This window comes from Lampetra planeri, chromosome 56 (assembly GCF_965212315.1).
Source record: "Lampetra planeri chromosome 56, kcLamPlan1.2.h2, whole genome shotgun sequence".
NCBI classification, from domain to species: domain Eukaryota; kingdom Metazoa; phylum Chordata; class Hyperoartia; order Petromyzontiformes; family Petromyzontidae; genus Lampetra; species Lampetra planeri.
Genome location: NC_136162.1, coordinates 5,443,980 through 5,461,611, shown reverse-complemented (window position 1 = coordinate 5,461,611; position 17,632 = coordinate 5,443,980). Strand labels below are relative to the sequence as shown.

At 49.0% G+C, this 17,632-nt stretch overlaps 1 protein-coding gene across 1 annotated transcript in view; it reads right to left on the bottom strand.

Moving 5' to 3' along the window:
* Positions 1–3,497: 3,497 nt before the first annotated feature.
* LOC144735649 (disks large homolog 2-like) overlaps positions 3,498–17,632 on the bottom strand; it is a 160,590-nt gene continuing 146,455 nt past the window's right edge. The window contains exons 7-8 of the mRNA XM_078618100.1: positions 8,748–8,924; positions 3,498–6,142 (exon numbers count right to left, since the gene is read on the bottom strand). Of these exons, the coding sequence (XP_078474226.1) occupies positions 5,611–6,142; positions 8,748–8,924 (709 nt within the window). The 3' untranslated portion in view covers positions 3,498–5,610. The remainder of the gene's footprint in view (positions 6,143–8,747; positions 8,925–17,632) is intronic.

The following is a 17,632-nucleotide window of genomic DNA, read 5'->3' as shown; positions in this document are numbered from 1 at the left end:
ACGTAACGATCAAAGAAAATCAACGGTAACAGAAAGAAAAAAAAAAAATCGAAAAATATGAAAACAAATGCGGAGCAATTATGGAATTCAATGATGTCGTTATCTGTAAACAAATAAAATAAACGGGTAGATAAAATACAACGTTTTTTTTTCAGTGTTCCAGAATGTACCATATGCCATATCGCTAGATAAAAGACTCCGATACAGCACACCGCATATCAATATTATCTTGTCGCAAAGTCTAAATACGGTCGAATGAGTGTGGGGAAGGTTAACCTCCATTAGATGCAATTAAAACTCGGTTCTGAAAATTCCACATTCACGTGGCAGGGACCAGTATGTTCGAGAGGACAGATATTTTTTGATTTAAAGCTTTCGTGACTGCAGGGATTCATATTCTTGGTACTTTCGGTAAAGCCACGTAGAAGGGAAATAATAAAATAAAATAATATAAATATAAAATATAAAAATTCTCACGACGTTTTGACTGCAACACAAGCAATCATCATCAGGTGTGAAATCCAAGAGAATTTTCTTGCTGTGGATTTCACACCTGATGATCATTGCTTGTGTTGCAGTCGTGAGAATTTGTATTGTTTTATATTTATATTGCTTCCCTTCTACGTGACTTTACCGAAAGAACCAAGAATAGGACAGTTATTGTTAACTTCGCACAAAGTGGAAGCTATTTTATCCACTTTAAAGAGGATGATGGGCCGAGGCATACCCCAAGCGGGAATCGAACTCACGATCAAATTTACTGTGCGGTGGGTGCTTGAACCTCAGCACGACACGGCCAAATGAACACCCCAATAGGCTAGAGTGTGTATAAAAATATAACCTTCATCAAATCCACTGCTGGATGAAGGTCTTGCCTCACCGTGTCAGAAAAGGGGGGGGGGGGTTATCAAAGCATACTTCACCACGCTGGTCAGTACGGGTCAGGTGAAGATGTTGGGGGCACGCAGGACCAGTAGCTCAGATATCACACGCCACTGATGTGACCCGTGGCCAGACGGTGAACTGCGATGGCCGAATTAACAGCAGAGCGCGCGCTGACCACTAACGCTACCACGACACCCTTCAATTATTATTCCGATTTATGTCCAGCACAATCCGGTTGTCCAATTGGACAATAATTATTACGACGTATAATGCCATCGAGTTGACCAGTTATATGCGAGTTACTTTACGGAATTAAAATCTCGCGGCTGGGCAGAAGGAACGCCACGATCCCCTGAGCGAGCGGCAATCAGAAATTTCTCACCACCGTCGCGACATTTCCCGACCCCCCGCCATTGTCAAGCGGTGTGACGCCCAAAGGATATTGCCACGGCAAACCTAAACTCTCGCGCCGACGGCCCCCGTCGCACGCCATTCGTTTTGATGTCACAAAGTAATTAACGCACAGATTTTGAAATTTTAAGCGGCATCATTGCAACACCCTTTTGTGAATCAACAGCTGCATTAAGGCCCTCCCCCCATTATCTGCACCTGGTCAATGACAGTTGCTCGACCGTACGTCCCAACAAGGGGCGGTGGAGCAACGATTATTGAACTCGGCGACCTGAGTTCAAATCCCAGCCAGGGCTGTATATGTGTATTCGTCAGTGGCGGGTGATATCTGCGTCGGGAGTCGTTCAGCCCCCCCCACATTTCATCGGCGTGCGATGACCCAACGCGGTGAAGTATGGTCAAACGATAACTCCCCAAGACCGACGAGCCATGGAGGAGGGAGGGCCTTCATCTAGTGGGCGCGCTAACCAAGAGCTGTAAACATGATCATGACTTTCTGAGCGTGACTCTGGAAAACTGAAATTGCAAAAATTATTCAGAGCAACCGAGAGTAAAAATAAACAAACAAGAAAAGCTGAAAAATAAACACGCACACAATGCAAAGTTGCCTTGGCATGCCCATGCAGACTCGAGAAGTGAGTAAAGAAAATGTGAAACTTCATAATCAGCAAGCTTAGTCAAGTGCCATGCAAGAGGGAGGGGGGGGGGGTAACGTGTTGACAGTGTGTGCGCGTGCGCGTGTGTCGTGCGCGTGTTGTGTGCGTTAACGTTAATCAACAACTGGGGCTCAACACCGTTCGTGTCCGCTCGTTAACAGTTGAAAAGTCGCTCGGTGAATTGGGCACCTCCTCCCTTTCTCAAGGTTCATCGATGTCAACGTTTCCTACACGCAAGCAGTGCGGGTCTGTGCTACTGTATTGATCGCCAATGGACTACGGATGTACTGTGCGCTGTACTTCTATCGCAACGTGCGCAGCCAACCGTGACAATCGGAGGTGCGGGGAGGAAGGACAACAAACTCAACACAAAAAGGAGTTCTAAAGAAATTCGTTTTCAGTCGAGATGATTTAAAAGTTGCGTGCACGGATTTCTCAACTCCGTCGAGCAGCCGGTAAATGTCGAGGGGATTGTCTCGAAAACCCCGCAGTGGCTTCAGTTGAACAGCAGCACACTAATAAAATCCAAGGAGGTGTGTGACCTTGAAACTAACTAACTGAAATTTTGAGCGGCACCCTATCCCGGATGTTTTGCCTACCGACGGCACGCTTCGCGGATGATAATAATTAACCTCCCGTCCAGCGGCACACGTGGGAACAGAGGAGAGACTTTTTTTCTCTTCCCCCCCCCACCCAAAACTATTTTCGTGTTATCCGACGAGTTGACTAACCCAGACCGATAACCGCCAGAGTAATCAATTATTTACCTAATCAAATCATCTACCTCCGAAATATTACAATGTCCCCTCCATAGGACAGCCAATATTGATTTCCCACAAAATGGTATGACATTTAGCAGTCCAACAAGGCTGATTGGGCTGAATATCGACGCTCCCCAGACGAGATTTGAACCCGTGACCTTTATGGTATGGCCTACGACAATCAGCCAACCTGAGTTTGCTTTTAACGACTGTCTGATTAATTAGATACGGGAATTTTAAACAAGCAGACAATTTTTTTTATCTACGACGGTAACACCCACTAATTGGTGAAATTCGGCGGGCGCACGCCAATTCAATCCGGGGCTTTCGCTTTCAAGGACAATTTCACGTGAATTTGACGTTACTCAAATGTTCGTCTTGAAACGACAGTCTCCCCCCACCCCTGCCGCCCCCACGCTGAGATGTCATTTGAAAGTTTTGCTGTCCGAGACTGACGGGGAGGGGTGGGGGGGGGGGCGGCGATAAACGCCACGGAGCGACGGCACGGATCGAACCGGATGGCATCGCCAGGAGCGTGAACAATCACCTCTTGAATTTCGATTTAAAGCTTTCAAGACTGCAGGGATTCATCTTCTTGGTTATTTCGGTCAAGTCACGTAGAATGTAGTATTATGTTTTATTTTTATTATTTTATTATCTCCCTTCTACGTGACTTTACCGAAAGAACCAAGAAGATGAATCGCCTCTTGGTTCACGAAAGCACGAAGGCTCCCCCCCCACACCCCCACCGACGCCACCGCCCCCGCCCAGTTCAACTACCACCAAAGCTCACGGTGGCGAGTTTCCGTTCTACCATTTTTTTCGGTGGAGCGGGTGGGGAGGACCATGTCAGATTTGCGTGCCGAATCTACCAGAATCCTCCCAACGTTTGGTGCTTAAATTGATGAACGGCGAGCGACGGAGGAGTGTGGCGTGTGTGTTTATATAAAAACATATTAACACGTTTTACAAGAGCGCGGAAATTATGCCACGGATGAGCACGGACTAAAAAAGGCGAATTCCGTTGATTTGTCTTTTACAGTTCGAGATGAAACATGAGAAGGATTGGGTTTAGGTGAGAAAAGTTCTTTGTCGTTGTTTTGTTTTGTTTAAAAGCATTTGAATCTTGCCTACTGAACGGTGGTGGTGCTGAGCCCCAGCTGTTAAAGACTGAAATGTGCGGTGCGTCTCATTCAATGGCAAGCTTCTTTGGTCCTAACTGAGCAGCTTAAGTAAAAAGACAGGTCCACGTCAGGGCTTCCAGCACACACACGTTAAACCAAGAAAGTTTTTTTTTTTCTTTCTGTTAGCCAGTCTCACAAATGCGGTGGCATTAGTTTTGACTGTCAGTCACGATTAGTCGCTTTGATGCGTTAACGTAGAGTCGCGGGAGGTGAAAGGTCACGGGCAACTTTGTGCAAAGGATGAAGAAATCTTCCATTCGAACAAGATGACAATCTCACACAGGCAATTTACTCATAATCATTCATAATCAACGTTTTAGGGTTAGAGTGCGTTATTTATAAATGTGTCGTAACCCTCCACCACCCGACACGGCCAATCAGCAAAAAAGTGTCACGTTGACAAAAGACAAATAGTTCACTGCTTTAGCTCACCCGTGTGTTGAAGCGTGAAACCACAACATTTACAATTTTTGAGTAGTACGACGTTTCACTGGAAATTGCATCCAGCATCATCGGGCAATTCGCCAGAATGGTGGCCGTGTCGGGTGGTGGAGGGTTACGACACTTTACTCAGTTCGGGTAAATGTTCGTAACCGCAGGTTATATTAGATAAAAAATATTGTTTTGGGTTTTAGCCCCCCGCCAACGGACGAAAATGCACCAAGGGAAATATGTCACGAAGCAAAACAGTTAGAAGAAGAGGAGGCAACAAGGCATTTGTGTCGATAGTCGAACTAAAAAGCCAACGATAAAAACACAATCGTGCCCCGGGATTTAACGGGATCACGTTAAGAGCGCCAAAAAAGATTTACAACTTGGCGTGTTCCGAACAACCCGCACTTTAATATTTAGCGGGGCTGGCTTATAGACGGGGGGGGCCCAAAACCACGCAAGAAAAACAACGCAGCACCTGCAAAGTGTAAACAGCAGCAATCGTTAGCGACGACGTGCAATCAATGTTAAGTGCAAAACACAACACAAGCTCACGAAACAAACGAGGCGTTGGACGTTAAAACGTCCCTTACAAAAGTGTCGCGCGTGAGGATGCCTCTCTCTTGCAAAGCAGCCTAATGCTACCGAGCCGACGTCACCAAATTCAACTTGAATTCTCGGTCCGTTTTAGCCGAGGCTTCAGTCGGCGGATTCCCGCGGGCAATTCCCCCATCCCACCCCCGTAGTGCGGTCGAGGAAAGCAGTCAAACTTTTAGAGCACTCGGTCATTCAACGCTTTTGCCCTATCACGCCCACCCCCAAATGTTATCCGGCTGCCAATCGGTGAACTCGGCAAATGTGTTTTTGTTGTAGACACATCCGTGACTATTTAACTATTATAAGATAGATATATATACAAGGCCAAATTAACAGTTTTGTTCCTCCTCTGTGCCCTGCGGCCTCTCGCAATGTAACTAAACTATCTCAGCCTGCACATTCACTCAGACTCGCGATTCACGTCTTGTCGATGATGGTGCTGATAATGAAGTCGTGATAATGATGGTGACGATGATGATGGTTGGTCACGATGATGATGATGGCTGATAATACTGGTGGTGGTGATGATGATGATGGTGGTGGTGGTGATGATGATGATGGTAGCGGTGATGGTAATTTTCGATTGAAAGCTTTCGTGACTGCAGGGATTCATATTCTTGGTTCTTTCGGTAAAGTCACGTAGAAGGGAAATAATAAAATAATACAAATAAAACAATTAAATTATCACGACGTTTCGATTGCAACACAAGCAATCATCATCAGGTGTGAAAACCACAGCAAGACAAAAACCGCGACTTTTTTCAAAATTTTCTTGCTGTGGTTTTCACACCTGATGATGGTAACGTTGATGATGATGATAACGGTAGCACTGTAGTGGTGATAATGGTGGTGGTGGTGGTGATGACGATGGCGACAATGCTCCGTCAATAACTTCGTCACGGAATGAACAACAATGCTGAGGTCTGGCATACGCATGCCCCGTACAACGCTGTCGGGAGAGAAGTGGGCCCCCCCTCTCTCTCTGTCGTCTCTCGCGGCACAGGCCCCCGGGGCCGTCAGCGGCGACTGGGGGGGGAAGCCGCAGCGGTAGCGCGGTGGAAACGACCGCTCGATGAGCCTGGGGGGGTGGGTCCGAGATTTTTCTTTTTGCTTGTCGCGACGACGGCACGGACGACTCACCCCTTTTCCGTCGATGTTGCACGGTTTGGCGTTGAACTTCACGGTTTTTAACCGCGCCCTCTCCTTCCTTTCCACCCTGCGGGCGGACGGGCGGGGGGGGGGTAAAAAATATCCATAGGGAGGCGCGCGTTAGCGAGGCCGTTAATCAGCTCGATTAAATAACCCCTCATTCAAGGCTTGGCGCTATCCGCCGTGAGCACGCTTTTCGTTCAGTGGGCGCTTGCTGTTGCGATTGCTCGGGTCGGGGCCTGCGCCGAGAAGCTGCGGTAAATCGCGGAGCGCACACGCAACGACGGCGGGGGATCACCCGCCGCTGTGCCGAACGCCCGCGGCGGTTTGCGTCGCGAACGTACAACGCTCCGTGCGTTGAACTTCTTTCGCACCGTACGTGGCCAGCAGAGAGTCAACGGACGGCATGACCATGTGTCCAGAGCAGTGGTTCTCAACCTGGGGTGCACGCACCCCCTGGGGGTGTGCGAGACACGGCCAGATTTTTTTTGATAAGGTAAATCATCGAAAAGACGAATTAAGCACGGGCACTTAAGTACAACTACTTTGTTTCACCAAACCCTAAGGATTTGTTAACATTTCGATTTAAAGCTTTCGTGACTGCAGGGATTCATCTTCTTGGTTCTTTCGGTAAAGTCACGTAGAAGGGAAACAATAAAAAATGATACAAATAAAACATATTATATTATTTTATTATGTACATTTTTTATTATTTTATTATTTCCCTTCTACGTGACTTTACCGAAAGAACCAAGAAGATATTTGTTAACATTATAAAAAAATTTCACGAGGTGCAAGGCTACAGTAAAGGTTAAGAACCAATGGCATAGAGGAACATGTGCAGCGGTCCCTTGCTTTTGTCAATCCGCTGCTGGATGAGGCCTTCCCCGGCAAAGGGTTCATGAGGTATGGAGCAAGCTTAAACTAAAAGCAGAGCGAATAACCCATTGGAACAATTACAAAAATCACGACATTAATTCATCATCGTAATTTACAGTCCTTCGTCAATCCACTGCTGTGTGAAGACCTCCCCCGCCAACGACGTGCCGTTCACGGACTGTCTGGCCGTACTTCACCACGCCGGCGAAGGCGGCTTGGTGAAGACGGCCGGAGGAGCTGAGGACCGGCTGGGATATCCGATGTTAGCCAAACTAATGGTGGTCACGACGCGGTTACACTACCCGCTTCGCCAAACGACCTTCGCGACAACCGCTCCCCGCCACGACCGCTCCCCGACCCAGCGGCGGCACTGGCCGCCCTCGCTAGAAGAACACGTGTGGCACACACGTGGCATACGGGCAATGGAGACGCACACGTGCGCCAGTGGGATTAATGCGGCAGCGATTCCCGCAGCTGCGTGGGGAAGGGTGGGGCCAGGGTATGCGTCAGTCACGGCGGCTAGGAGATGTTAACTACCTCGCCTAGTATACAAGAGGTCGTGGGTTCGATCCCAACCCTAACGCCTGCTGTATATTTGGAGTTTGCGTGCCTCTCTCTCTCTCATCATCATCACGGTGGCTAGGAGATGTTAACTACCTCGCCTGGTATGCAGGAGGTCGTGGGTTCAATCCCAACCCTGGCGCCTGCTGCTGTATATTTGGAGTTTGCGTGTCTCTCTGCACGCCTGGCCGCGTCAATTGTTCTCCAGGTCCTCCGGTTTTTCCCTCCACAATTTAGAATCAGAGTATTTGGCGGCTGCTGCTACGAATGCCCACATGACGATCAGCCGCCACTTCGTCGAGCTGTCGTCTGTGATGGCCAGTGTCGCTTCGGAGAAAGAGCCACGTAGCTCAGTGGGGCCCTTACCTGGTAAAATTCAAAGTAAATAAAAAATTGCCTCTAAAAACATCGCGGCAGTCCTGACGCGCGCAGCAGCCAAAATCAAATTAGGATTTTTATTTTATTTTGTCCCTTCCCAAAGACCCTCGAGTGATGCGTTGGGTTTTATTTCTCAATATTATTGTTGTTGTTCTTGTTGTTGTTGGACATCAACAGCGTATGTTCCGGGGCACTTTATTATTATTGCGATTACGATCGCGCGAAGTGTGCGCGCTGGGTGATAACCAGTTACCGCAGATTTGACCGTGCGCTAGGTGTGCTTATGACCCCGCAGGCTTCGTGTGACTATCACGATGGACCGACGAGATGATACGAAAATTTAGTTTTATATGTCGCGGCGCCGTTTGAGCAAACACAACAACAACAGTTGCTGTCATTCACCACAAAGTGGCTGGAACATTATCACACGCACACGAATACACTCACAAACTCACCCGTACACACAATCACCAACTCACTCACCCAGCTACACACTCACCTACCCACCCATTCACCTGCCCTCTCAGACCATCCATGCAACCACCCACCCACACGCACCCACCGACTCATCGACCCACCCACGCATCCACCCACCCACGCACCGGCCAACCCACGAACCCAAACCCACCCACGAGCCCACTCACTCAGCAACTCACCCAGTCACCAAGCAACCCAGGAACCCACCCAAATCCACTTACCCAACCACCCAAACTCACCCGAACACAAACCCACCCACCCACCCACCTACACACCGATCCACCCACCCACGAACTTACCCACCAACACACCCACCCACTCTCCCGCCCAGTCACCCACGTACCCAGCCGATCGCCCACCGACCCACCCAGCCGCACCTGCGCTTGCTGGGGATGACCCCGATCTCGTCCGAGTCCCCGCCGGCTGTGACGCGCCGCGCCTGCCACCATTCGTCGTCCGAGGCATTGGTCACGTGCAGGATGTCCCCGTACTTGAAGCTCAGGCCCTGGCTGGGCAGCCCGCTGTCGCGTGTCTTGTCATAGTCGAACAGCGCCCTGCGAGCAAAGCCGCGCACCGGATTAGACAAACACGCACGCACACTCGTTTTGGCACGTGCTCAAACTCACCCGCACATACAACCACTGGTTCACTATTTAAAGTAAAAATGTTTTTTATTGATATTTAAAGATCGGAGTGACTTCGGCCTTTGCAGCCAATGCTGAGTGTGTCAACGCACGAACTTTGTCCTTCAGTCTGCCCGTCACGGGGTGGCTACGATAAATCTCAGAAAGAGGATCCCAATATGAACAAAACTCCAGTGTAGAGTTGTGTTAACACTTGCCTTGTCAAAAACTGTGACCAAAACGTAGAGACAAACCAAAAAGCAGCACTAAAAGGACTTAAACTTAAGCATTTTTTTTATTTTACCAGGAAAGGCCCACTGAGCCATAGAACTCTTTTTTAGAAGCGACCTGGCCACAAATGATAGCTCAACAAAGTGGCTTATCACGTGGAAATGTATGGCAGTCAAATACTCCTAAACGCTTGTCGATTATAGATGTGGAGTCGAAAAACCGGAGGACCCGGAGAAAATTCCACGCGACCACACAGAGAGAGACACGCAAACTCCAAATATACAGCAGCAGGCGTCAGAGTCGGAATCGAACCCACGACCTCCTGTATACCAGGCGAGGTAGTTAACACCTCGCCACTGTGGTACCCCCTTGCCAGGTTGGGGAGGGGCAAAACATAAAATCGAACACAAACACCGAGATGTTGTATGAGAGACGAAGTTGGACATTGCTGTGTGCACGCGTCGTAAACGGGAGACCCGCAGTAAATATCCACACTAGACAACCGTACAGTGATGTCATTCAATCATTCACAGGTGTTGGCCACTAGCGGCCAATCACAGCACCGTGCGGATGCTCGCTGGCAAGGTGTTTATTTGTTCGGTGGCCAGCTGGCACGACGGATCAGGATGCCGAGCCGGCGCCGCCGAGATCCAGGCTTGGAACCTGGGTTTTGGCGGCACAACCGCGGTGATTAGACCGGGGTTCGAGTGCCAATCACCCAGTGAGTCCCGTTCACCCAGTAACTCACAGAATCCGAATTTGTATTCAGACTGGAGGAGGAGGAGGAATCCGATGAGTGGCCACTAAGCTATTTTCTCACAGACGTTCCCCCACCCTTACGCCCCCCACCTCCACCCGGTCACGTGACTCGAGAGGACCAAGCGCGTTTTGTTGGTAGGGCAACGATAAAAATCGACCACGAGCCTCCGCCACCATCGCCACCTCCGCACAACCACAACTATGAACAAAGCCACTGGGTGGCAACGACGGAGAGTGGCCCCCGTGCCGTCGGTTACGTTATTATCGCCCCCTCGGCGGCCGCACACGGCGCTCCCGACGAGAAGCCGCCCCCTCTCCTCCCGGAGTGGTGGAGTCTCCGCGGCAGTGCAGGCTGGCCTGCGTTTACCCTACCCGATACCCAGCTACCCGTAACCGGCCGGGTACGGGTACCCGTTTGCGACCCTGGTGCGGCCGGGTACGGGTAGGCCGTGAATCACTGGTGAGTAACCGTTTGTCACTCATTTCGGGTAGAGTACGGGTAAGGAATCAAAACCCGTTTGCGACCTCTGCCTGGATGGCTTGCCATCACCGACACAACCATGAATTCTGCATTGTATCTGAAGATTCTAGAGGAGAATGTCAGGCCGTCCGTACGTGAGCTGAAGCTGAACCGAAAGTGGTTCTCTCGCAGCAAGACAACGATCCTAAACCTACAAGCAGATCTGCAAAAGAACGGCTACAGAAGAAGAAATTCCGCGTTTTAAAATGGCCTGGTCAAATCCCGGACCTAAACCTCATCGCAAATCTTGTGGCCGGAACTGAAGCGAGCTGTACATGGGCAAGGCAACCTTCAAATGTCACAGTTGAAGGAGCTGTGCAAGGAGGAATGGGCCAAAATTACTCGAATCCGATGTGAGACAGGCTGACACCAAAGGTTGCAGGAAACGCTTAGTTGCAGTCATTGCTGCTCGAGAGAGTTTCACGAGTTACCTAATCACAAAGATTCACATACTTTTACACACGTCCCTATACTGGTAGGAATATATTAAAATATGTGAAAATCCAAAAGGCTTCACAAACTTTTTTCTCGGCACCGTACTACATTCTCCATCTGATTTCCCCGCAACTCCAGCTCAGCTCTGTACCCCCCCCCATGCTTCTCTCATCTCGCTACACCTCTCGTCCCTCTTGTCATGCAACATCTCGCACGCAAAATGATCTTTGCCCTGGACCTTTACAAGGTCAGTTTAACACGTAGGCTTTCGTGACCAATATCATCCATAATACAGGTGTTGGGGTTAGATCGCGTAAACACTCATTTAAACGATCTAAACAGTAATTTACGCGATCTAACCCAAAAAGCCTGTACGATGGATCTTGACAAGGTATTTTAGGCATTGAAAAGAAGACACACACATATACACACCTCCCAAAATAATTTCTGCTTGGGAGCCCAAATACAACTTCACCACGCCACATCATCACCATCGACATCGCGAGTGACGGCACCGACACCGTCGCACAAACAGAATGTGATGTTCCCCCGCGCTGACGGAGAGAACACGGCAAGATGACATTTGTTGCGACGATTGTCGAAAAAGAGAAGGGAAAAAAAAACTGAGGTTAAAATGTCCTTGCTTTAAACCAGGGGTGGGGAACGTCCGGCCCGCGGGCCGTACGAGGCCCGCGAAATCATTTGGTGTGGCCTTGCCAAGGCAACCGCAGGCGGGACTCGAAATTCAATAAATCTCGGAGCAAACCTGGAAGAGCAGTTGCGAGTAGCAGCAACATCGTCAATACCAACTAACATCACACGCCTCAACAAAGAGAAGCAGTCCCAGCCATCGCATTAGGGGTGAGTTAATTAAACGTTTGACCAAATATAACGGGCAATTTTTAAGTTGATCATTTTGTATGGCCCGCGAATGATGTTATAAATATCCAAATGGCCCTTGGCAGAAAAAAGGTTCCCCACCCCTGCTTTAAACGGACACAGGCGGATATCTTTTGAGTGCATTTTGCTACCTCATTAATTAAACAGCTGGAACAGCCTAAGCGGTCACCGGTGCTCACCACCGATGCAGCTTCACCATCGAAAGGGTTTCATTGATGTTTATGGCCACCCGGGAGGATAGAGTGGAGCTGTGTCATCATCATCATCATCAAAATATTAACCCGTAAAAACAAAGTTTTTCACTATAAATCCTTTATATGCGTGGCGGCTAGAGTCCTCTCGTCCTCTGGCTTGAGATGGCTGCCACCTATGGGTCAGATGATTGCCTGCCACCATTAAGCAATTGGTAATTAAATATAAAAAAAAAATTCCTAAAAAGTGTAAAGTTATGGAAAAAATGTTTCACGAAAATAAATTGTCACGCACAACGAGTCGGTGTGCAAAATGTCAGCTCGATTGGATCACGGGAAGTGAGTTAAAAAACGACCGAAAGATTTGCACGGTCGTAAGCGCGCAAGCAAGCAAGTGAACTTAATATAAAGGATTTAAAAATAACACTGGTCAACACACTTTTTCTGGCATAAGGTATTCCAACGGTTTTAAGGTAATTTGCCGATTCCAAATCTGGCATCAGTTTCTGTCTATCACATCAGGTTTTTGAGATATCAAATATTGCATTTTCAATAAAAACTGCAGAAGAAAAATATTACATAAATGTGGATATCTACATAAAGTGATATTATAAACACACCATCCTAAAAATACAGCACCATATTTTTTTTACACTAAAGCAGTCACTGACTCGCAACAACTTGCAATCATAAGTGACAGAGTTAATTTCGGGTAAAATCATTGCAAATGGGGTATGCCGATAGCATAAAAATGAGATGTGATAGAGCAAATCTGCGATTTGGAATCAGCACCCTGAAATTAGTCTAAAACAGCTGTTGACCAGTGTATAATGAAAAAAGAAAAGGCCAAAGCGATATCCTGCCGCTCCAATTATATCATGCTTTCACAGCCCTGCGAAGAAAAGTGGTGGAAATTGCATATTCTTCTTTGGGCTGTTCAGCAGTGAAGAGTTTGATATGCTTGGTTTATGGTTTATGCGAAAAAAACCCAGTAGAATCATGCACTGCTCGTTTGCCAATCCACTGCTGGATGGAACCCTCTCTGCAAGCTGTGCCAGTCATGGGGGGGGGAGGGGTCGAGGGATTTGACCATATTTCACCACTCTAGTCAGCGTGGGTTGATTGAAGGTGGGGTGGTGAGGATGGGGCTTGAACCGATTAAAAAAATGACTGCGCTCAAATTAATCGTAGATTATAAACATAATTCTTATTTTATACTCCTTATCCAATCAACTGCTGGATGACGGCCTCCCCATGCAGCCATTGCTACATCAACCCACTGAAATCAAGTGGCCATCTAAAAACAAATATGTAGATATAAAAGAGAAAGAAACATCTTATTGGTTCTTTCGGTAAAGTCACGTAGAAGGGAAATAATAAAATAATAAACGGCCAGAACTAAAGGGAAAAGGTGAATTTTCCCACTCACCCACTCACCCACCCCCCAACTCACCCACCCACTCACTCACCAACTCACCCACCCACTCACTCACCAACTCACCCACCCACCCACTTACTCACCCACCCACTCACTCACCAACTCACCCACCCACCCACTTACTCACCCACCCACCAACTCACCCAACCACTCACCCAACCACTCACCCATATGCTCACCCACTCACCAAAAATCATCCACTCACCAACTCACCCACTCACCCAACCCACACGCTCAGAACCAGGGTAAGCAACCAGAAACTAGGCGGAGGCTCAAGGCCAATTTGAAGGGGGTGAGTTTCACAAATGTCCAGTCGGGGCACGGGGTAAAAACGTTACGACAACAGTACAAAAACACAACAGGCGTGCAAAGTACAATAATGGTAAACAAATCACCCAGACCTACAAACACAACTAAACCCCCCCCCCATCCTACCAGACAAAGCCCACTGGGGATATTAACCTAATTTTCAAAAGCAACCTGACCACAAATGATAGCTTGACAATGTGGCCCCATCATTTGGACATTTATAGCAGAAAAATAATCTAAATACTCAAAGCATGCGATTACAAAATGTGGAGGGAAAAACTGGAGGACCCGGAGACAAAAATCCACGTGACCACGGGGAGAGGGAGAGACGCAAACTCCAAATATACAGCAGCAGGCATCAGGGTCGGGATCGAACCCACGACCTCCTGCATACCAGGCGAGGTAGTTAACATCTCCTAGCCACCGTGATGATGATGATGAGAGAGACGCGCAAACTCCAAATAAACACCCCCTGTACACCAGGAGAGGAAGACAACATCTCACCATTTTTCGATTTAAAGCTTTCGTGACTGCGACAGAGCAGGTGGTTCATCTTCTTGGTTCTTTCGGTAAAGTCACGTACAATGGAAATAATAAAATAATAAAAATAAAACATAATAAAATAATTCTCACGACGTTTCGGCCACAACGCAAGCAGCCGTCCTCAGCTGAAGAAAATGTATTTCTGACAGACCTGTTCTTCACCTGAGGACGGCTGCTTGCGTTGTGGCCGAAACGTCGTGAGAATTATTTTATGTTTTAGTTTTATTATTGTATTTCCATTGTACGTGACTTTACCGAAAGAACCAAGAAGAACATCTCACCACTGCCCCTTAAATAAATAAATAAGGCGGCGGCGGCAGATCCGAAGATTCTCGGGGGGGACATCATTGTGGAGCGTCAAAACACCGATCGATCCCCGTCGACGTTGCGGGGCTTAACCCCACTGAGAACGCGTTTCGTAGCTGCGCGTTTTTTTTTATTCGCTCGCAGAAGGGAAATAAGTCGTGCTTCCCCATCGACAACGGGGGGAGGGGAGCGGTGGGGGGGAGAGGCCCTTTGTGAGGATTTTTCTGCACTGGCGGCCGAGTCACCGCCGAGGGACAACGGTCGATCTCTTAACGGTGCAACGGGTGGAAAATGCTGCTGCGTTGCGTGCTTGCACACACAAAAGTGCCTTTATCGCGCAACGGACAGAGTGTGTGCGCGCGCGTGCATGCTGATTGGTGGGGAGCGGCGACGTAGCAGGTTAGCGCGCGCCGCGCTCACGAACCTGGCGACCTGCGCTAGATCCCCGTTCGATTCGCGCTCACGGCCAACACCTGTGACGATTACCCTGAGCATGTCCTGGGCGTCACCTAGGTCGACTCGGCCTCAAATGAGTACCTGGCGTGGTGTGTAAACATCGCCACTCGAGGGACAAAGGCGGCCCCGGGCGTGGTGCTGGCCACCCACACCCTCGCGTGCCACAGTGCCGGCCTTCATAGGTGCTCGCTAACAGCACTTGCCCAAACAGTTTGTTAAGGATATACACGGAGGATCTTTATCTTTGTGTGTTTTTTATGGGGAGCGGTACTATAGCGGTTAGCGCACTGCGCGGCTCACCCGGCGACCCCAGTTCCCCAGCCTCCTCCCCTAGGTCGACTCAGCCTCAAATCAGTACCTGGTGCGGTGTGTAAACATCTCCACTGGGGAGACAAAGGCGACCGGGCGCCGTGCCGGCCTTCGCGCATGCTGCTCGCTAACAGCCCTTGCCCCAACAGTCTGTTGAGGCTACACGGGAGATCTTTGTCTTTTTGAGTTGGGGGGGTGGGGTTTTGTGCCGAGTGGCGGCGTAGCAGTTGGCGCGCTGCTGCCCTCGGAACCCGACCGACGACCCAAAATCCGATTCCTGCTCACCGCACACCGGTCGACAATTAATCTGCACCGGTTCCGGGCCTCCCCTATGTCGACTCGGCGTCGAACGAGTACTAGCTGGTGCGACGTGTAGCCATCGCCGCTAGGGAGACAAAAGCGGCCGGGCGTGGTGCTAGCCACCCACCCACGCACCCACCCCCTTGTGTGCAGTGCCAGTCTTCATATGTCTTAACAGCGTTTTCCTTCATGGTCTGTTAAGGCTATACAGGGGACTCTTGTCTGCTGTGGGGTTAGTGTGTACAATGATGTCCCTTCTAAGTTCCCTATGATGTATTCCAAGAAACCCGAATAATAAGAACAAGCCTGGCAAGGCAAGCCTGTTAACGGAGCCCTCTGTTTCGGCGGCAGGTGTTCCGACTCTGCGGAAAAATTGGGTGCGTTAAGCGGGAGAGCTTCTTGCAGCCGTGCGCTGCAGGTGTTGTTGGAAGATGCATGCGGTCTCTCGCTCTTTTTTTTTGATCGCTCTCTCGTTATCTACCAACGTTCGTGACGCGCGACGTTTACCCGCTGGTCACGCTCGTTCGTTTCCGCCACGCGTGCTGCTGCTGCTGCTGTTGCTGCCAGTGGCCCCGACGTTTAATTTGTAAGCGAGCACGTCGCGACGGATTCGTCGGCGAGCGTGTAAAGGTGGGGGGGAGGGCGCACACAAAATGAGCCACCCCACTGCGCACACTCCGTCGCGACACGACGTGTAATTAATTGGAACGGCATTTCTGCAGAAAAAAAAAACTTTGGGCAAAGGCAAATCTCTTCTTATTATCAGTTCTGTTCATCCGTCACTATACATCTCCCGTCAATATACATCTCCGTGAATCCGTCAATAAACATCTCCGTCCATCTGTCCGTCCGTTTATCTGTCCACTATATAGCCGAAGACACTTTGGATTATTTCGATGATCCACACACATATACACACAAGTCTTACATGTCTAGATACCCTTCACACACACACACTGGATACATTGTCGACTGCTAACTCAAAACGCCTCGGGGGAAAAAAAACAAATCCTCCCCCGCCAAAGACATTTTGGACGGGAAATTTCTTGCACATTGGGAAGAGACACCCACCGTGACATTAGAATACTTGTGTGTTTTTTTTCTTCACTTTACATTCCTACGAGAAGATTAATGTCAGGAATCTTAGCCAAGGGCAGTTCCTCTCCGAGTGAATAGAGAATACAGGCAATGTTCACTCTTCTTAAGTGTGTGTGTGTGGTAGTGTAGCGGTTAGCGGGCTGCGCTACGAACCCGGCGACAAGAGTTCGATTCAATGGCGGAGCCAGGATTTTCAGGTAGGGGGAGGCAACCCCTCCAGCAATGAAAAATGATAGTCTAGTTAGTAAGTAAGGACTTGTCCCTTGCTTTTTATTCGACGCGTGTGCGGCGATTGCGCAGCCATCGATCGAGGCTCGAATTCGAACCATGTTGTGTGATCGGCATCGCGCTCGCTGAAGGTGAATGTCTTCAGGGAAGTCGTGTGGCTGTATACGCAACTGCGCACAATTCTGTGAGTCACTTATAACTGCTTTGTCGTTACTTATTGCCAATTATGGACTCAGACTATTGTCCTATCATCTCATAGAGTCCCTGGCACATAATAATAATATACTACACAGTGGCAGTGGGGGTCGCAAAATGCCAATTTATTACTAATAAACACCAATGATCCCATCGAAATTAGGGATTTCGATCGGATTATTGGGAGGGCACGTGCCACCCCCCCCCTCCCCCCCACTGGCTCCGCCAGTAGTTCGATTCCCGTTCACAGCCAACACCAATGACGAATATCTGAAATTATCCCGGACCATCCCCCCCTAGGTTGACTCGGCCCCATATGGTTCAGATAACCGTCAGTGGTGTTGGCCGTGAGCAGGAATCAAACTCTGGCCACCAGGTTCAAAGTGCAGGGTTGCTTAACTGCTGCGCTACTGCTCTCGTA